We start from the raw sequence: 17,743 nt of genomic DNA, 5'->3' as shown, positions 1-17,743 counted from the left end.
ACCCGAGTATTCAAACTTCGCAAAGTTTTGCTTGTGTGCACAGCTTGTGTGTCTCAAGTCTTAAACCCCAAACTTTTTTTCATCATGGACACAACATCATCCAAACTACAAATGTAGGTCATCTCCCTCTGACTTTTCGCTACTCCTCAAAAGGTAAACCATCCAGGTGTTCTGGATAATCCTGGTCTCAATCAAACAGTATATCGCTCCTGAACTCCGACCTTGCAAAATCACTTCCAGGTTGTTGTCCTTGACTTTGTGTCTCGAGCCCTCCCTCCAAAGAGAGTGGATGCACCCGGCCGACCTTTGACCTCCCTGTCCATGAGGTCAGACTGGGCCAGGTCCTCATCATACCTGTGGGGGTCAAGGTTCAAATTCATTTGTATTTCATTTATTATTATTATTTTTTTTTACCAGTTTCATTTCTTTAATGGCTTTTTTTTATTTGTTAATTTTTCAATTTATCTTTATTTGGGTCCTTATTTCTCATGTAGTTTTTATTTGTTTGCCTTTACAATTCTTGCTTTTGTATTTCTTGTATATATATTGTATAGCCTATATGCTCCTTATTTTTTTATTGTTTTGATTAACAGGAACATTATATTGTCAATGATGAATTCAGTTCTGAAGAAAGACATCCAAAGATCATTTCAAACTATTCAAACACAAAAGGATAGATCCATTTTGCCTTATGTATGCATAGTACATGTATGAAAATTAACACATCAATCTCAAAGTAGTAAAATCCATTTTCTTCTGAGACTGAAACTTCTTATTGTACTTTCTTTATATAAGAGAACATAAGTATAGTACTCTTGACAAGTGTACCACTTTGTTAACAAACAAAATGAAACAAAAACCTACTCGCTGTAATCATAATCTCTCAAACTCATTGCATCTGGATATATTCTATCACTTCTCGAAATGAACGAGATAATATTCCAAACCAGACCCAATACCATTGAGTTTCCCATGCAATTATCGCTATCACAAATCTCTTCACCGTTCTTCAACAAACTGGGTGTACTGTGCGAATGGTAGTGATACTCACAGCAGATCGTAGTAGCCGTAGGCCTCTTTTGGGGGTATTTTGTTCCACCTGACGCTGCAAGGGTAAAGAGTATGAGGGCAACCGATTACAGGCGTGGCATGAATATTCATGAGGGTCCAGTCTGTAGACCATATTTTTAATCTACTTGGGGGGGGGGGGGGGGGCTACTCTTGTAACAGTTATCTCCCTGGGATCAGTGAAATCATTCTGTGATATAGAACTAAATATGTTATACCACAATTTAAACAAAATGAAACTGATAAAATGAATTTTGGGAAAAAAGAAACCTGCTCTCTTTATATCAGTGCTGTGTATAACAAAAGTCTACTGATATCTTTTAAATAAACACATGTGATTATTCATTTATTTTTACAACCTGTGTGTTCCTATGCTGTAACTACAGTATCAGGAACTCACATTTTGTATATATCATATATGTCATTTATATGAATATTTTTTGTATGTAAAGCTCTTCAGAAACGTATCAACATGATACTATTAAACATCATCTACCATTATTTCCAGTGATATTTCTGTCTTTGTCTTAATGATTCTTGTAATAAGAAAAATGACAATTATAACAAAATATTAATGAATAACAAAGACGATTATAACACTAAAAATTTCATAGTAATCATCACCACCACTACCACCATGACCACCATGAAAATCATGGTCATCACTATCATCATAAGCAACCACATCATCATCACTATCATTATTATCATTATTATCACTACTATCACCACCATCATCAATATCATCACCATCAATGCAATCAGTATCATCCCCATCCTCTTCCTCATCATCACCAACTTCATCAACACAATCGTCATCACCATTATCATTATCATCCTCATCATCACCATTATCATTATCATCCTCATCATCACAACAATAATCATGATAATCATTACCATCATCACCATCATCATAATCACCATCACCACCACCACCACCATCATCATCATCATCATTATCATCACCATCATCATCATCATCACCATCATCATCATCATCATCATCATCATCATCATCATCATCATCATCATCATCATCATCATCTCAACATCCCCAGGGAATCTTCCTCTATAACTCACTCTGGCACGTCGCCGTGAGGCATGACAATATTGATGGTGTCGTTGATCAGGTTGTGTTTCATGATGCGGTCGTTGGCCGTCGTGGAGGTCAGAGAGGGCGACGCATTTACCTACATACCCCAAGGAATGAATTTCACCTCATTTGATTCAGTGATATTTGCAAAAATCGTCTCACATAGAGTGATGTACATGATAAATCAAGAGGAAAATTGTTATGTGATGGCAGGGCACACAATTTTTTTCATGAACAACAAAAAGATAAAAAGGCTTAAGCGATGCATTTAGCACATACAAGGACTACAGCCTGCATTGTATAAAGTACAATCAAAGCAATGAGATAACACACCATTTTTACTGGAAGATTTTTTCTTTTTAAAGTCTATCGCAAGAAGCAAAGTTACAGGCTTGTAAGATCAATGCCAAGATCAATGAATTTGACATGAAGCACATTGTAAAAAGAAAATTTACCTAAATAACAAGATTGCATTTACCTGCATGTTCAAGAAAATTGGCAAGTGAAATGAATGCAATCCAAGGATACATCCCATTTAATGGAAGAAGTCCTAAGTCTCTTTCAAAATGCACGTCTTAGATTGACAATTTTGACCTGATGTACACATTAGTGGAGGATTTCCTTCAAAGTGAATTTACTGCTTTGAATAAATACTCTCTGAGTAAAGATGGCAGATAAGCATGTTTGAGTGCACTGCAACATATAAGTGTAAAGCATTTGAAAGCAGTATGTACTCAACCCTATACATTTGCGTGGCCCAGTGCTTCGCATAAAAAAACAAACAAACAACAACTTTTTATTCAAATGATCTATCAAAGAAGAAACCAAATGTAATGATCAAAGATTTTTGTAACATTCTGCCATTGACAAAGTCAACAAGAGTAACACTAGCATATTGCTTTGACCGTCAACTTATCTAAAGAAAAAGCTATTATGTATGAAGAAAGATGAAAGAGGCCAATTCTTAAGGTTGACCTCTGACCTCACCTCAATCAACCACGGCTTCAGGTTGTCGTCGATGATGATGTCGTAGCCGTAGCACTCAAAGCAGTGCCTGTCGTTGGCCATCACTGTCTGTGGGTTTACAGGAAGGACAAGGAACATAATGAGATACACTGGGTGATTTCAAGTTCAATGCTAGTGCTAGTGCTAGTGCTAGCTCCAAATGACTGCCTTAAATCGAGATCCAACACCAATGGACAGATTAACGAAAAGCATGTAAATCGCTAACACAAACAGTGGAGCTCGGTTCAGCTGAGGACATTCAACACCGGGCCCAGCACTACCTACTGGAAATGCGTCATAATTTCGAAGTCAACCTCCTAACACTGACTGATTTTAAGTTCGGTTTTATTGCCGGTGCTAGTGCTGATATAGCACTAGCACTAGCATTAGCACCAAACTTGAAATTACCCATTGTACATCAAGATACACCAAGATGGGTCACATCAGATCTCTTTTCCTACATTGATTGATGGGGAAACAGTGAAACATTCTATGTGCTTGAATTTGGTACGTCTGTACAGTAAAATGTTCCCCTTGGAGTAAAAAGTATCTAACTGCAGTACAACTTGATTTTACTATTTCAGTATTCGTATGAGATGAAGTGATTTAAATCTATAAAAACAATCTTGCCCCTGTCGTTAGTGTACTGCTTATCCCATTGAGGATAGACTGATTTTGCTACAACACGCATTTCCCATAGACACCTGCCCGAGTGTATTCGGGACTCGTCCTCAGAGAGTTAAACGTGTTGCCAACTACTGCCTCCAAGAAGGATTTCTGCCAAGTATAATGAAATTACGACCATCTGCTGCAGACAATATGAATCAAAAATGGGAAAAAATAGGAAATAGTAACGGGCATTGTACAACACACTATGGTTATCTGACAAACGCTGATTGCATTAGCTCACTTTTGTCTAATGAGCTTATGGAAGAGTCTGTGTGGTATCTGCACTTTAGTAAAAAAAAAAAAAAAAAGGAACAGAATTGAGAAATATGCTGATGAGAAAAAAAAATCCATGTAATCTACTTCATAGGAAAATTCCACTTTTCAGTAGATCACCCTTTTCCTTTGCTATATTTACTTTTTTCCCATTGCAAGGTATGCACCATTTCTCTTATTATTTATTACATTCATTCATACATAAGTATTACACTTTATGACTCGTACTTCTTATAAATTGCTATACAATGTACGATATAATTTGTCAAATGTACACTTTGTATTATGCAATATCTTTTGTTGGGTTGAAATAATAGCATGATTTTGCATTACACTGAACTGGAAATAAATGCTAAGAAGAGAAAGTTGTTGCACGCACAGATGATCCCCTCTGAAGAGGCTGTGTAGCAATAACTTGGGCAAAGAAGAGTCATGAAATCTATGGCAGCTGAAGGGTCAGTATGTTAAAGAGTGGACTTACTGACACAGCTCTCAGGGAATGCACAATCAGCCAGTTCATCTCATCATAGAGTTTGTCTGTGACCTGAAGATGGGGTGGACATTATACCATCAATAAACATCAGATGTTTTGTCTGCATACAAAATAAGTGAGTGATGCTACAAAATACAAGGTATAAAACAAACAAACAAACAAACAAACAAACAAACAAAACAATTGTCAAGACTGCCACATCAAGTTTAAACAAAATCAGAAAGTTAACTCATAACAATTTGACAGAAGAATCAGAACTATAATCTTCTTAAATATCATTTCCCAAATCACATGAATGAAGCAATTCAGAAGCTTTCAAAAGTTCTATACACCTGTAGCTGAAACAAATATTTACATAATATGAGTGCAACAAAGGGTTCAAATGATAGATTTTCCCTCAGTCAATCTCATGAAATACTAACGACGAAAACTGATAATCATAATAAAATGATAAAGCTGTATTAAAACCCAAGCAATTATAACAGTTTCTTGGAATTGATATGAAGTTACCACACATAACAAAGATAATTTGATATTCATACAACATACATTTGCCAGGAGACATGGTACAGGGTAATTATCCCTCTTATGTAGTCAATGGAGTATCAAAAGTGGTGTACACAGATCGAGTATTCTAAAGTAGAGTGACTGGAAAGTAAGACTAGATCACTCACCTCTTTCCCCCTGGTCCCTTCTAGGTAAAGTTTGAGATTTTCCACTGTCCACTTGCCTCCATGATGAGAGTTGTACTCATCCTACAAGGAAAGTTTAGAGTGCAACATAAAATGGCTAAGGTTTCATCAAACGGACGATTCTGTAAGTTTGAGTTTTTTAATACTAACAATACAATGATGATGATGATGATGACGACAACAATAACAACAACAATGATAATAATAATAATAATAATAATAATAATAATAATAATAATAATAGTGATAATAATAATAATAATAATAATAATAATAATAATAATAATAATAATGATGTCGACAGGTTGTACCTGCCAAGGAAAGAAGGAGGCCGAGGGCTCGTGAGTGCGTCAGATTGCGTTGAAATGGAGCAAATCAGCCTCAACAATTACATAAACAACAGTGAGGAAAAACTCCTTCGAGCCGTTCTGGTTGAAAGTGGAAATAATGTAAACGCCATTGATCCACTTACTTTCAAAAGCCAGAAACGAACAGAAAGATCTGCAAAGTGGAGAGAAAAGCAGCTGCACGGGCAGTTTTGCAGAGAGACGGAGAACATCAGCAGTAATGACACATGGTTATGGCTGAAGAAAGGAGAACTGAAGAAGGAGACAGAAGGACTGATCATCGCTGCCCAAGAGCAAGCACTGTCAACCAATGCTCTGAAAGCCAAGATACAGAAGAGAGATGTGGATGCCACATGCAGGATATGCCGAGAAAGAGACGAGACAGTGCAACATATCGTATGTGGCTGTAGTAAATTGGCGCAAAAGGAGTACAAAAGACGACATGACAAACTGGCACAAGTCCTTCACTGGGAGCTTTGCAGAAAACATGAAATACCATGTGAGAGCAAATGGTATATGCACGAACCACAGAAAGTTTCTGAAAATGATCAAGTTAAAATCCTGTGGGATTTCGATGTTCAAACTGACAATGTCATCCAGCACAGGCGTCCGGATATCATCGTCGTAGAAAGGGCTCGACAGATGTGCACAATCGTCGATGTCGCGGTACCGGGAGACAGCAGAGTAGCCGAGAAGGAGAAGGAAAAGATAGAGAAGTACCAAGACCTTGCCAGAGAGCTTCGCCGCCTGTGGAATATGAGAACGAAGGTGATCCCTATTGTCGTTGGAGCACTCGGAACAACGCCAAAGCAGCTGCGACGGCACTTGGACGATGTTGGTGTGCCAAATCGAGTGCAAACGCTCCAAAAAGCAGCATTGCTGGGGACGGCACGAATCCTGAGAAAAGTACTGGAAGTCTAAGGTTCCAGGATGGAACTTGACGTGATATTAATCTCCAAGAGATATCTTGTGAAGATAGAGATAATAATAATAATAATAATAATAATAATAATAATAATAATAATAATAATAATAATAATAATAATAATAATAATAATAATAATAATAATAATAATAATAATAACAATAACTGAAACAACAACAACAATGAAATGGTGTGTGCTGCACATGTATATTCTACCACGGGTAGTCTCTTTGGTATTAGTACTGTTCTTCTAGAGGGCTCTGCCATAATCATAACCCTGGCATTACAAGGTGCTCATTTTTACACCTGGGTCAAGAGGGACATCAGGGGTAAAATTATCTTGACCAAAGATGCAAGCACTCAGGACCTATGTTTGAAAGTCGTGAGTCTTATCCACTTTACCACAGTGCCCTCATACTTTAATCTCTAAACCTACAGCATATTTTGAACATTGCATGGAATCGAAACATGTCACACATGTGCTATATAATGATTTATACAACACCTCAGAATGATGTCGAATTGTGATTGGCCAAGAACATGTCACATGACATTCAATAGAAAATACCTATCAAACTCATTGAGAGTGACAGCTATACAATAGGCCCCTGGCATGGGCCTATTGCACGGCTCGAAGGTACTATAGCACGGCTTCGCGGGGGGCTACTAATGCATGGCCGGCCGCTCACAGAGTTCTGTTGCTCACAGCAGCAAAGCGCCAGCAAACTACATTGTACGTGCTGGCCGGCTGCGCTGCGCTGCCGGTAAGTCTCACAGACCAGGCAGCGTGGCGGAGTACTGCAACGTTAACGTGTACGTGCAGCTACTTTACCTAGCTAGTTGCATGTATTGCGGCCTTTATACCTACTGCTGTGTTTTTACTTTTGACTCTGATCTGCTACGTGGACCACAGTGATCCCAAAATCAAGACTTCATTTCAAGTTGAGAAACCGTAATTTGATTATTTTTCTGTGTTTTTATACAAAATCATTTTCGGAAATAGACAAAGTCTAGACCTACTACTAGATCTACCGACATCTCAGATCGGCCTAACAGTCAGGCCTATTAAACTCGATCTAACGTTAGCGTAGAATGGGTATAGACCCTGCGGAGTTTGTGATTCCTGTGACTGTGTGGTCGAATCATGACGAGTGTTTGAAAGCAGTACACAGGGTGGTTTACAATTCTCGGCCCAATTGTTACATTTATTTTGGGGCCTTCCTGAGTTGGTGGTCACTAATTTAGTACTGTGATTGTGGACAAGGTGTTGTATAAAACGAATAATTTATGATTTTGTTCGTGCATTGGGCACGTAATACCGCACTCGGCGCGAGATTCACCACTGGTCTATTCAACGCGGCGCTACGCGCCTTGTTGAATAGACCAGTGGCTTATCTCGCGCCTCGTGCGATATTCGTGCCCTATGCACTCACAACTCATAAATTATTCGTATAATATACGCACACAAGAATATCTGTAGGAAGGTACACTAAACACATCACATGCATATTACAGGGCTACCAACATTCCTTCGCTGAGAATCGGGGAGATTCCAAAGAGAAAACAGAGAGATGCTTGTGTGTTACAGTTAATACACGTATTTCAATGGGCAAAAATCCTTACCAAATCAGGGAGCTTTTCATATTCTATGTGGACAATGTGAAACATTAAAGTCTTCAGGAAGCCTGCAGAATCAGGGAGATTGGGCAGTTTCCATAAGCAATACATATGATGGTTAAAGACGATATAAAGTTTTGGTACCTCAAAAGTTTCCCTGAGTTTCCTTGTCTTAGTTTGTGCTTCAGGTTAAAGTTCCTTTCATATAACTAACACTGTGAGACTTACTCGCCCCAAAGTGCTCTCATGTCTTAGTAATCATGCAATAAAGGTTTTGTACCAGAGCAGAGCGGGCTCTGAAAAATTCAAAAGAGCCGTTAGTTTGACTCGACGCGGTACCGCGACAATCAATATACACGTACTGTACGAAACCATTATTGCATGATTACTAAGACATGAGAGCACTTTGGGGCTAGTAAGTCTCACAGTGTTAGTTATATGAAAGGAACTTTAACCTGAAACACAAACTAAGACAAGGAAACTCAGGGAAAGTTTTGAGGCACCAAAACTTTATATTATCATTAAGTAGGTGCTCAATACTGCAAAATACCCACCCCGTGTTTCTGGATGGACACGTTGGTGAGGTGGATGAACATGTTGTCGAGCTCGTTCACGTTGGCGCTGTACTTCACTGTGCAGAACCTGCAGAAGCCCTGGCGGTAGCTGATAGAGGCAAAATGAAAGACAGTGACAACAATAATGAAAGTTTAGGAGCTCGTCCCACAAGATTTCAGTAAAACGCTGCTGATGCTGAATGTGTTTAATGAGAAACAAAAATAAAAACAACTACACCAAATTCTATTACAGTTTCCTGGCTCTTGAGATAACTTCCAGGTAGCAAAGGAGACTGACACATTCTATTGGAGAGTGCTACTGCACAACCTCTGGAATGGGGATAAGTGACCCTTTCATTCAATATTTAGATTTGAATGAAATCTATCTTAAATTTTTCTGTGTGTATCCAACATAATTACGATTTCTATTTGAGAAATCTCATGAATTCACGACCACAAACAGCCAGTCAGTAAAAACCAACAAAACAGCTCTCTACCAATGAACTGCAGTTTTCTGGTCTCAATGCACATCGTCCTGTATAAAACATTTGTATTATGACAGCAACCCACCTATCTCTCTTTTTTTCTTTTTTTTTTCTCGGGGTAGATAAATTTTCTTTTATCGTTTCCATGGTGACAGGAGATTATAATTCAAACTTCAATGCTTACAGATAACACTTCAGGGGCCTGTAGGATGTGACCAGCACATAGATGCGGAGATCAAACTTCTTCCCTCCGATGAGCAGCGGATTGTCAATGTACTTTGAGATCACATATGCATCCTTGGCGGACGGCGCCTGGAATCTGAGTCCAGAGGAAGAAAAAGTGGGATAGTGTCGTGACATGTTAGATGGAACACAGACTAACTAACAAATCAACCACATTTTGGCTTCTTTTGATATAAGAAAGTACAACTACGGACAGAAAATAATGTCCTTTTTTTTTTTTTTTTTGATGCTGCTTTTTTTTTTATAGATCTCCTTGCAGATAGGTATGTACAGAACCGTAAAGGCTAAAAATTTGGTTTTCATAATGGATTGGAAAATCTGATTATAAATCTAAATCTTCAAAACACCTGAAAAAAAAAGAGGCATGTGTACGACTATCAATCAAACTGCCTGTTTGTTCTTTCTTTATTGTTTTTCGTAATAAAAATCAGTCTGCCCATGAGAACAGATGAAGCCAGATGTATTACTTTTATTCAGTGTCACTTATGAACCATGTCATTTCTTCCACCCAAACAGTAAGCAGAAAAGTTCCTGTGCGAAGCTGTTTGTTGAGAATCATCTAACACTGAAGCTCAAAACAGTTTTAACAAATTCCTAGTAAAACACCCAATACACTGACTTTTACCTCAACATTGGCTAGAATGTGCGGGGAGAGGGTAAAAACCTGTGGATCAACAGAATATCATAAACGCATTTCCTTCAGCTCATAATGCTTTCTCATCACACACTGACACAAACTTACGATGACGTCTTGCTGTCCCTGGACCACTTCTTGATCTGCGACAGCCGGTTTATGAGAAAAATCCCAATTCCCCTTGCTGTATTGATGTGAAACAAAAAACAAAATAAAATTGAGTATTATAACACTTATAATAAAAATGACATAAAAAAACAACATGCCATCAAGAAATGGAAACACAAACTTCATAAAAAAAAAGAACGGTTAGTAAAAACAGTGGTCATCATCAATTCTCTTCTCTTTCAAATTACTTGCGCAATATTAGCACAGGCCAACTTTTGCAGCCCTTCTAATGTGTACTCATAATACTCTTTTCTTAACCTTATACAGATTGTGCGAGTAGCATGTAATAACTGCTTGTCCTAACCATTGTTTTATTTCATTTTGCTAATTATGCACCTTTGTCTGACTCTATACTTTTGTATTGTTAATCATAACAGCCATACATGACTACAATAAAAAGTGACACATTCATGCAAACTCTGCTACATGCTGAACTAAACACAGCTACACAGACACTTAGATGAAAGACTGAAACAGAAGGGGAAAAGTACATAGGCTCACATGTTACAGTTCTTGGGATTTTTACTGCCTCTGATATCATAAAGGAATATTTGACATATCTTATTTAATTTATCTACTTATATATTGTAATCACTTCTACATGTTTGTTTCAATTTACAAATCTGAAATCTCAAGATTCTTCAAAGACAGAGAGAAAGAGAGAGAGAGACAGAGAGAGAGCTGAACAATGAGAATTAGAGAAAAAAAAATGCCACCTTTTCCCGTAGGCTTCATGATCCAGGTGCTAGAGGGGTTTTTCCTGAATTCTTCCACAAACAGATTGTAGTCAGCAGGCAGCAAGAAAGTGACTGGGATGAAGTCTATGCAGTGGAAGAAATGGAAAGTATAAAACAGGGGTATGTCACCAAAGCATGAGTCCAATCACACAAGGGTCAAATCCACTAAAATGAAGAATACACTCTGTGTAACCTTGGCAACAAGACCAAGTAACCTGATATCACTTACTTTTCTCTAAACAACAATCAGCTTAAAGGGTCCCTGCAATCCAAATGTATGTTGACCTCTATTAATGCCTTTTAGTTTGTACAACCAAATCACTAAATATTTCATGAAAATATGTATCATAAGTGACCTGCTACAACACAAGGATCCGAAAGTCGGGCGAGGACAATTTTCTGAAAAAGACATCACATTATTTCCTTACTCTTCTACTTTAATTTCATATATAACACAACTCATAAAAGTACCCGGTTGCGGAGATATCATTGATTTCATTAGCGCATGTCAAATGGTTGAGGAAATCAGTTTTGAGAAAAACGCCTTGATGATCAAGGGGAGGCAAGGCAGTTTTCACCGCTTGACAATAGAAGGCATGCTCCTAGCCACCTCCGCGATGTTCATTCCAGCTTAGCGCCACCGGTCTATGCATGACCAATCAGTAATCAGGATGCCACGCACTGACCAATAAGATCACTCCCTCTATGCTAGGGGCCGAGTCTAATTGTGGCGCTAAATCCAAATCTTCGGACATGCTTCTGTTACGTTGAAAGTCGGAAAATCATGGTCCAGAAAAACGCTAATTTCTTGCCTTTCGTTTGATCATTTAGCTTCCAAATTTCGGCAGATGGTAGACAAAACATTAGACTACAAAACCATGTCAAAAACAGATATGCGATTGTTTTGACCAATTTTGATGTGACTTCACACCCAATTTTCTCGGCTCAGCCGTCAGCGACTATACAATCCTTTTGTTGTAGCGGGTCACATATATATTATGTTTTAACATTTTTCTCAGTTCTTTCCTGCATCCTTACGTACAAATGCGTCTGAAAGATTTTTGATGCAGCCACCAGCAGTGGGTAGGTTCAGGTTGGAACAAGTTGTGGACAATTCTTCTTCTTTTTGCACACAAAATAAGTTTATGAAAATAACTTAAGAAATTGTCTTTCTAAATATTAATCTGATTTATGGCCCAATAAGTAAATGTGCCGAGAAGAACATATATCTGCCTCCTTTGTTCCAATTTAGTGGTTTCATCCACAATTTTTAAACTTTGAATCTAAAGTACTTTGACAAGAGAGAGCAGCAGTCAAGGTTTTCCCTTGAGTAGTAATAAATTGTCTTTCAAGTGTGGTCTTGTTAAGGTGAAAATACCAACATGCAGGCACATGGCTCTAATTTCAAACGACAGATACATGATGACATACTTCTACACACACACAATGGTTTGACATCGTACCCAAGTGTAAGTATTTTCCCTGTTCATCCTTCTCCGCTAGAGGGCTCCCTTCCTTCTCCAGCTCCTTGCGGTAACGTTTGATGTTTTTCACCATGAGGTCTTTACGGGTCAACTCGTAGTGATTGGGAAAGTGATTAAGGACCCTGCAAATTGTAAAGTGAAGGAGAATAATTGTCAATAAAACTCATTATAACAATATAGATTATTCTACTTTGTGTTTACAAAATTGAAATATTTCGGAAATTTTGTCTGATGGTATGTAATACACCATCTTCAGATATGACTAGAAAAATAAGTTTTCTTTAATTCCCATAGATATAATACAATCTCATCACGAAAGATGTGTTTTTTCTGTTCTTTTGCAAGTAAATAATCTGAATTTGATATGTCTGATCTGCAGACGGTACAAACCTGTCTCTAAAGAGCAAAGGGCTAAGTAACAAACCTAACACCCCCCCCCCCCCGCCAAAAAAACAAAACAAAAACAAAAACGAGACAGCAGTCTTCCCATCTCTCCACTAATTGCAAACTCTTCTCGCAGATTTAGAGTTGAATTGTGTGTTGGTAAAGTTCAGATGACACAGAAGTAATAGAACCAATTTGAAATAGAACTTGTGAACAGTTTTGCTGTTTCGTGAAAATTTTCTTATATTCTGTAGAAGCTATTCATTTTAATTCCTACAACTTCTACCAGTCTTCCATTGTGTTCTACTCTTCATTGCAGTCAACTTTGAACATGTAGTGGAGTCGAATAGAAACATCTGTTTGAAGATTCATGTGAAGTTTTATAGCAAATGAGTGAGCTGTACTTGGACTATTCACCCCGCAACACTTACTGATCGTCCTGCAGTCGGTAGCCGCTGTCAACATTGAAAATGTTTCGGGTGGTCTGCACTGTACTCCTTCAGAATCCATCATGGAGGAAAAGAGAGGAAGCACAGAAATTGCAATGCCATTATAAATTGCTGTTAAGTGTGAAACAATGAGCATCATATAGACTACCCCCCCCCCCACAACATATGTGTAGATGACGCACATACACCAAGTTTTAGGTAGGATCATGTAAAACCCAAAGGAACGACCAAAAGTCTCGACAAAACAACTACCTAATAGATTCTACTTCTGTACACTGGTACTGATGCTGATGATCTACAAAAACTACAATGACAAAAAAACCTGTCTATTGTACCAATATTCTTTGTCTGTCTGAGTGTAACCGTTACTCGTTAGATAACTTAACTATAAAATGACAAAGATCTTGCATGATGCCCTGTCGATGCACAGCAAGTCAAGGCGTCTGGTCAAGCTATGATAAATAGAAACCCAAACGTTAGATTCTCTGTTGTCAGTGTTATACTGCTTGGTTGCATTCCCCCCCCCCCCCCCCCTACATGCATGCAAGTGCATTTGTTCAATTTTTGTTTCCCCCTGCTTTAATAGCCTCCTAACACTCAGTTAACACTACAGTTTAGGGCTAGGCTAGGTGTAACTGCAGCAGCGACCCCATACGGACAAACTATGTTACAGCGCCCCGCGACGGGGTTAGGATAGGTGATCGAGCCTGCATCAGAGGCAGAGCATAAACAGCATTCTACACCAGCTCACACAGCACAGGAATGCATTTATTGGCTACTCATTTGTTGTGTATCACTTTGACAATTAAGAATTTACCTTTGTGTAACGGTAGGGCATAGCTACTGTACAATATGTGGCTTCAGACCACCTGTCATGTGTGGTTGGTGGACTGTATACCTCGGCCCGGTACAGCGCAGCGCGATACCCTTCTCTCTTCACTTCCCAGAGTCCCTGCCCGGGCCGGCCCGGGGGTTGTTCGCTTGATCGCCCGTAGATGCTTGTCGCCGGTGTCATCAATTTGTCAACAAATCTTACCCCTTTGTTGCCACGCTTATCACTCTCTCTATTTTGATAAGAGGGTAATCTACCCTAGCATTCTTACCCGCATTCTTACCAGTAAAAGTTCCAGTCATCTTCTCCGCCAACTTGGACCCAACCTCTCTTGTCGAAATTACCCACAAGAACTGTCTTGTCCAAGTCCGTCGCATATTTCACTCTGCCCGCCATATTGTATACCGTTGGTTAGCGACGATAGAGAAGTGGGATTGGTCGCTGTAGGCTTACTGTATAGTACCGGTATTGCAGAAAGGAGCTTTGATACACTCAGCAAAAAACAGAAAGTAAACACATTTTCCAGTGCATATTTTTCACAGGAGTTTTTTGATAAAATCTTTTTCATATACCATATTAAAGGTTATTTTATATAATTGGCTATCGACCTTTTAGAAGGATAATAAAAGGGGAAATTTTCCGCATGAGTGAACACACTCGTTTTTGTCTTTGAAGGCACAAAAGTAAAAATTGCAGAATTTGACATGTACCATAAGGATTCATTAGAAAATACCCTGATAACAATGATAACTAAGGAGCAATTTAACGCGATAACTCAAGAGACATGAATGAATAGCGAAAATAAGTTTCCGTTCCAATGTATCTTTTTATATTTTCAAACAAGACAAAAACGGGGGAAACTATATGGCGAAAATTCTAAAATAAGAATTTACTGTCAACTAAAATTCAAATGTCATATCTCAGGGAGTAAACATCCAAAGGACGGTGGTAAATGGACATTTTTTTTTTCATTCTTTTGATTTAGGAATTTAATAATTCATGAGAAAAAAATCAAGAACTACAAAAAAAAATCATTTTCAATGCATGTGCATAATTCAAAATAACATTTCAAATTTCTACCATATTCGTTAATATTGCCTCTTTCTCTAATGCCATTTTATTTTGGATTTGACAAATGATTCTTTATTTACTCCATTATTTTTTGCCTTCCTTTATCTTTGGGGACTACAAAGACATTACAGAGATCAATGGGAAATTTTTCCAAACTAATTTCTATTTCTTATAGTGTGGGATCTGTCTTTTAATTGTTCTTATTGTTATATGGACGAGCACATACCCATGAATGAGAATTTGTCTATTTTTGCAATTTCTACTTTTGTTCCTTGGAAGAGAAAAACGATTGTGTTCACTCATGCATAAAGTTTCCCTTTTATGACCTACTAGGTTGACAGCCAATTAAAATGCTTAACATATGGTATATACCAACACATCAATATTTAGGCTGATATTCTATTAGAAATATGAGCTTGAAAAAGTGTTTACTTTCTTTTTTTTGCTGAGCGAAGAAGCTCCTTTATTACCGGTACATGTCAGCACATGCCCAACAAATAGAGAACTACTGAGTAGTAGGTCTATACCGCCGCTCAAAATGAGTTTAAGATGTTGAGATTTGAATTTACTCATATATACTGAGAATATATCACTATGGTTTCGGACAAATGCACAGATTACACTGTAGTTGAGAGTTATATTTGACATTATTTGTGAACATAACATTTATTGAGAAAGGATTTGCGGCTCTCAATTGAGTCAAAAGTTGATTTGGTAGGAGGAAGAGAAACTGCATAATGGTTAATGCTACTCGATCATTTTAAATGCCATGTACTTATCATTTGGGAGAAACAAAACTACTGAAAGAATAATATAAGAGCATATAGTGTCTGCAGGAAATTTTATATTCTCATGCAAATGACCAAAGCAGCTAAAAACAACAGCCAGAAAACAAGGATACAAGACACACACGTGCACACTTAAAGTTAACTTCAACATTATACCCACACAATTAACACCCCATAAAACACAATGTGATACAGGATTGTATAGGTCTTATAGTAGTTATGATGCAGTTACCTAATTATGTAAAACAATCGATGCCAGTTTTACAGGCCTTATATTTGATATAGATCGAAAGAGAGAGAGAGAGAGAGAGAGAGAGAGAGAGAGAGAGAGAGAGGGAGAGAGAGAGGGAGAGAGAGGGAGAGAGAGGAGAGAAAAATTAAAATAGAGTGAATATTTATCCAACTTGTGTGGTTAAAAAAAATGTAAATGAAAAATAAAAATTGTATGATACCCTACACGCTTGTGTATACTGAGATTTTATATCCTTGTCTATGCTAAAGAACGTTGTGGAGATAGATACATTTCTTATAGCTAGGCCCTACATGGATGACCGGTACATGTGCTGTAATACATGATATATTGGCGGCATGAAATTTTCGCGAATTGGAGCTGACTACCTTTTTAGTGGTATGAAATGTTCGAGAATCGATACTGGCGTTCAATGCATATAGTGTAGACAAGAACTTCCACATGCATTCTAATTTCGTGAATCTTGGCGCTATAGCAAAATTTGCGAAATCAAAATGCACGTGAATATTCCTTGTTTTACATTAATATGTAGGCCTACTGGCGTACACGTCTTTTGACTGTTTTGTTGACAAAGAATAGCAATGTGTAGGCCTCTATGTGGCATATAATAATGAGTGGATGTTGAAATCGCTTACCCTGTTCATATCAATAACATTTGCAAGTATTGTCACTTGTGGTATATAGGTCTAGCTAAATCTATCATATGGCATCCATGCAAACATCAAAATATTACACCACACACATCATCAAACATATGCACCCTCCATAACACTCACATAATGTGCATATAGCAGATACACACTTGAAATAACAACGTAAGTCTCGTATAATCTTCATTCACAGAGAGCCGTTATAGGTTTATAGGTAGAGAACCACTTTAACAACTGTGTCTCTCAAGGCCATGCGTAGAAAGAGCAATTTGAAGACCAACTTGGCGCTATCCTATACACAAATAACATTTGTTTTTGTTTGTTCATCCTTTGCTCATCCACTCAAAATCTCTGTATCATTCTATAACAAATTTATGCATTAAACTTCTACAAATTATTTAATATATTTCTGCTGGAATGAATGAATGAATGAATGAACGAATAAGAACATTGGAGTCAGTACATTTTGTGATTCATTTATATAAACTTTAATGCTTTCAAAAGTTTACTGGCTTCATCTTTACATAAGTACAAAGTAATATAAACACAGCATATTGAGGCTTTTCAAGAACTGCTAAAAATGAAACGCATACAAGTGTATAGACAATGCACCAAAGTATGCTGAAAAAGAAAAAAAAATGATGTGGAATGATTTGTTCATGATAGACATGATACAGTTGCATGGTTTAATAAATACAATACTGTACTACAGTAGTTCCTTAAAAAGAAATGGTGTTACTGAGTTACGGCATCTGGTGGGTGATAAAATTTGCCTCCACAGAATTCTGTGCAGCCCTATCCTACAGAATTTACCCCATCATTTATTTTC

At 37.8% G+C, this 17,743-nt stretch overlaps 1 protein-coding gene across 1 annotated transcript; it reads right to left on the bottom strand.

Annotated features, from left to right (window-relative positions):
- Positions 1–230: 230 nt before the first annotated feature.
- Positions 231–14,551, bottom strand: LOC139717672 (polyglutamylase complex subunit TTLL1-like). Its single transcript, XM_071629174.1, has 13 exons — positions 14,439–14,551; positions 13,306–13,371; positions 12,470–12,612; positions 10,986–11,090; positions 10,210–10,285; positions 9,409–9,543; positions 8,740–8,848; positions 5,279–5,359; positions 4,593–4,655; positions 3,152–3,238; positions 2,152–2,261; positions 1,052–1,105; positions 231–354 (listed from the first exon to the last, which is right to left on the bottom strand). The coding sequence occupies exons 1-13, from the start codon at positions 14,549–14,551 to the stop codon at positions 231–233; spliced, it is 1,266 nt and encodes a 421-aa protein (XP_071485275.1).
- Positions 14,552–17,743: the final 3,192 nt, after the last annotated feature.

Source organism: Diadema antillarum, unplaced genomic scaffold, assembly GCF_040938485.1.
Source record: "Diadema antillarum isolate AM-2024a unplaced genomic scaffold, OU_Dant_1.0 scf00000080, whole genome shotgun sequence".
Lineage (NCBI taxonomy): Eukaryota > Metazoa > Echinodermata > Echinoidea > Diadematoida > Diadematidae > Diadema > Diadema antillarum.
The sequence above is the reverse complement of the archived record's forward strand: the minus strand, read 5'-3'. Positions and strand labels throughout refer to the sequence as shown.

Bases quoted from the DNA above. Each gene is read 5' to 3' on its own strand.
- LOC139717672 (XM_071629174.1), bottom strand. From the start codon at position 14,551: ATGGCGGGCAGAGTGAAATATGCGACGGACTTGGACAAGACAGTTCTT. The intron at 3,239-4,592 runs GTAAGTCCACTC...GTAAACCCACAG, and splicing joins ATTCCCTGAGAGCTGTGTCA to ACAGTGATGGCCAACGACAG. The intron at 1,106-2,151 runs GTGAGTTATAGA...TTACCCTTGCAG, and splicing joins CCTCACGGCGACGTGCCAGA to CGTCAGGTGGAACAAAATAC.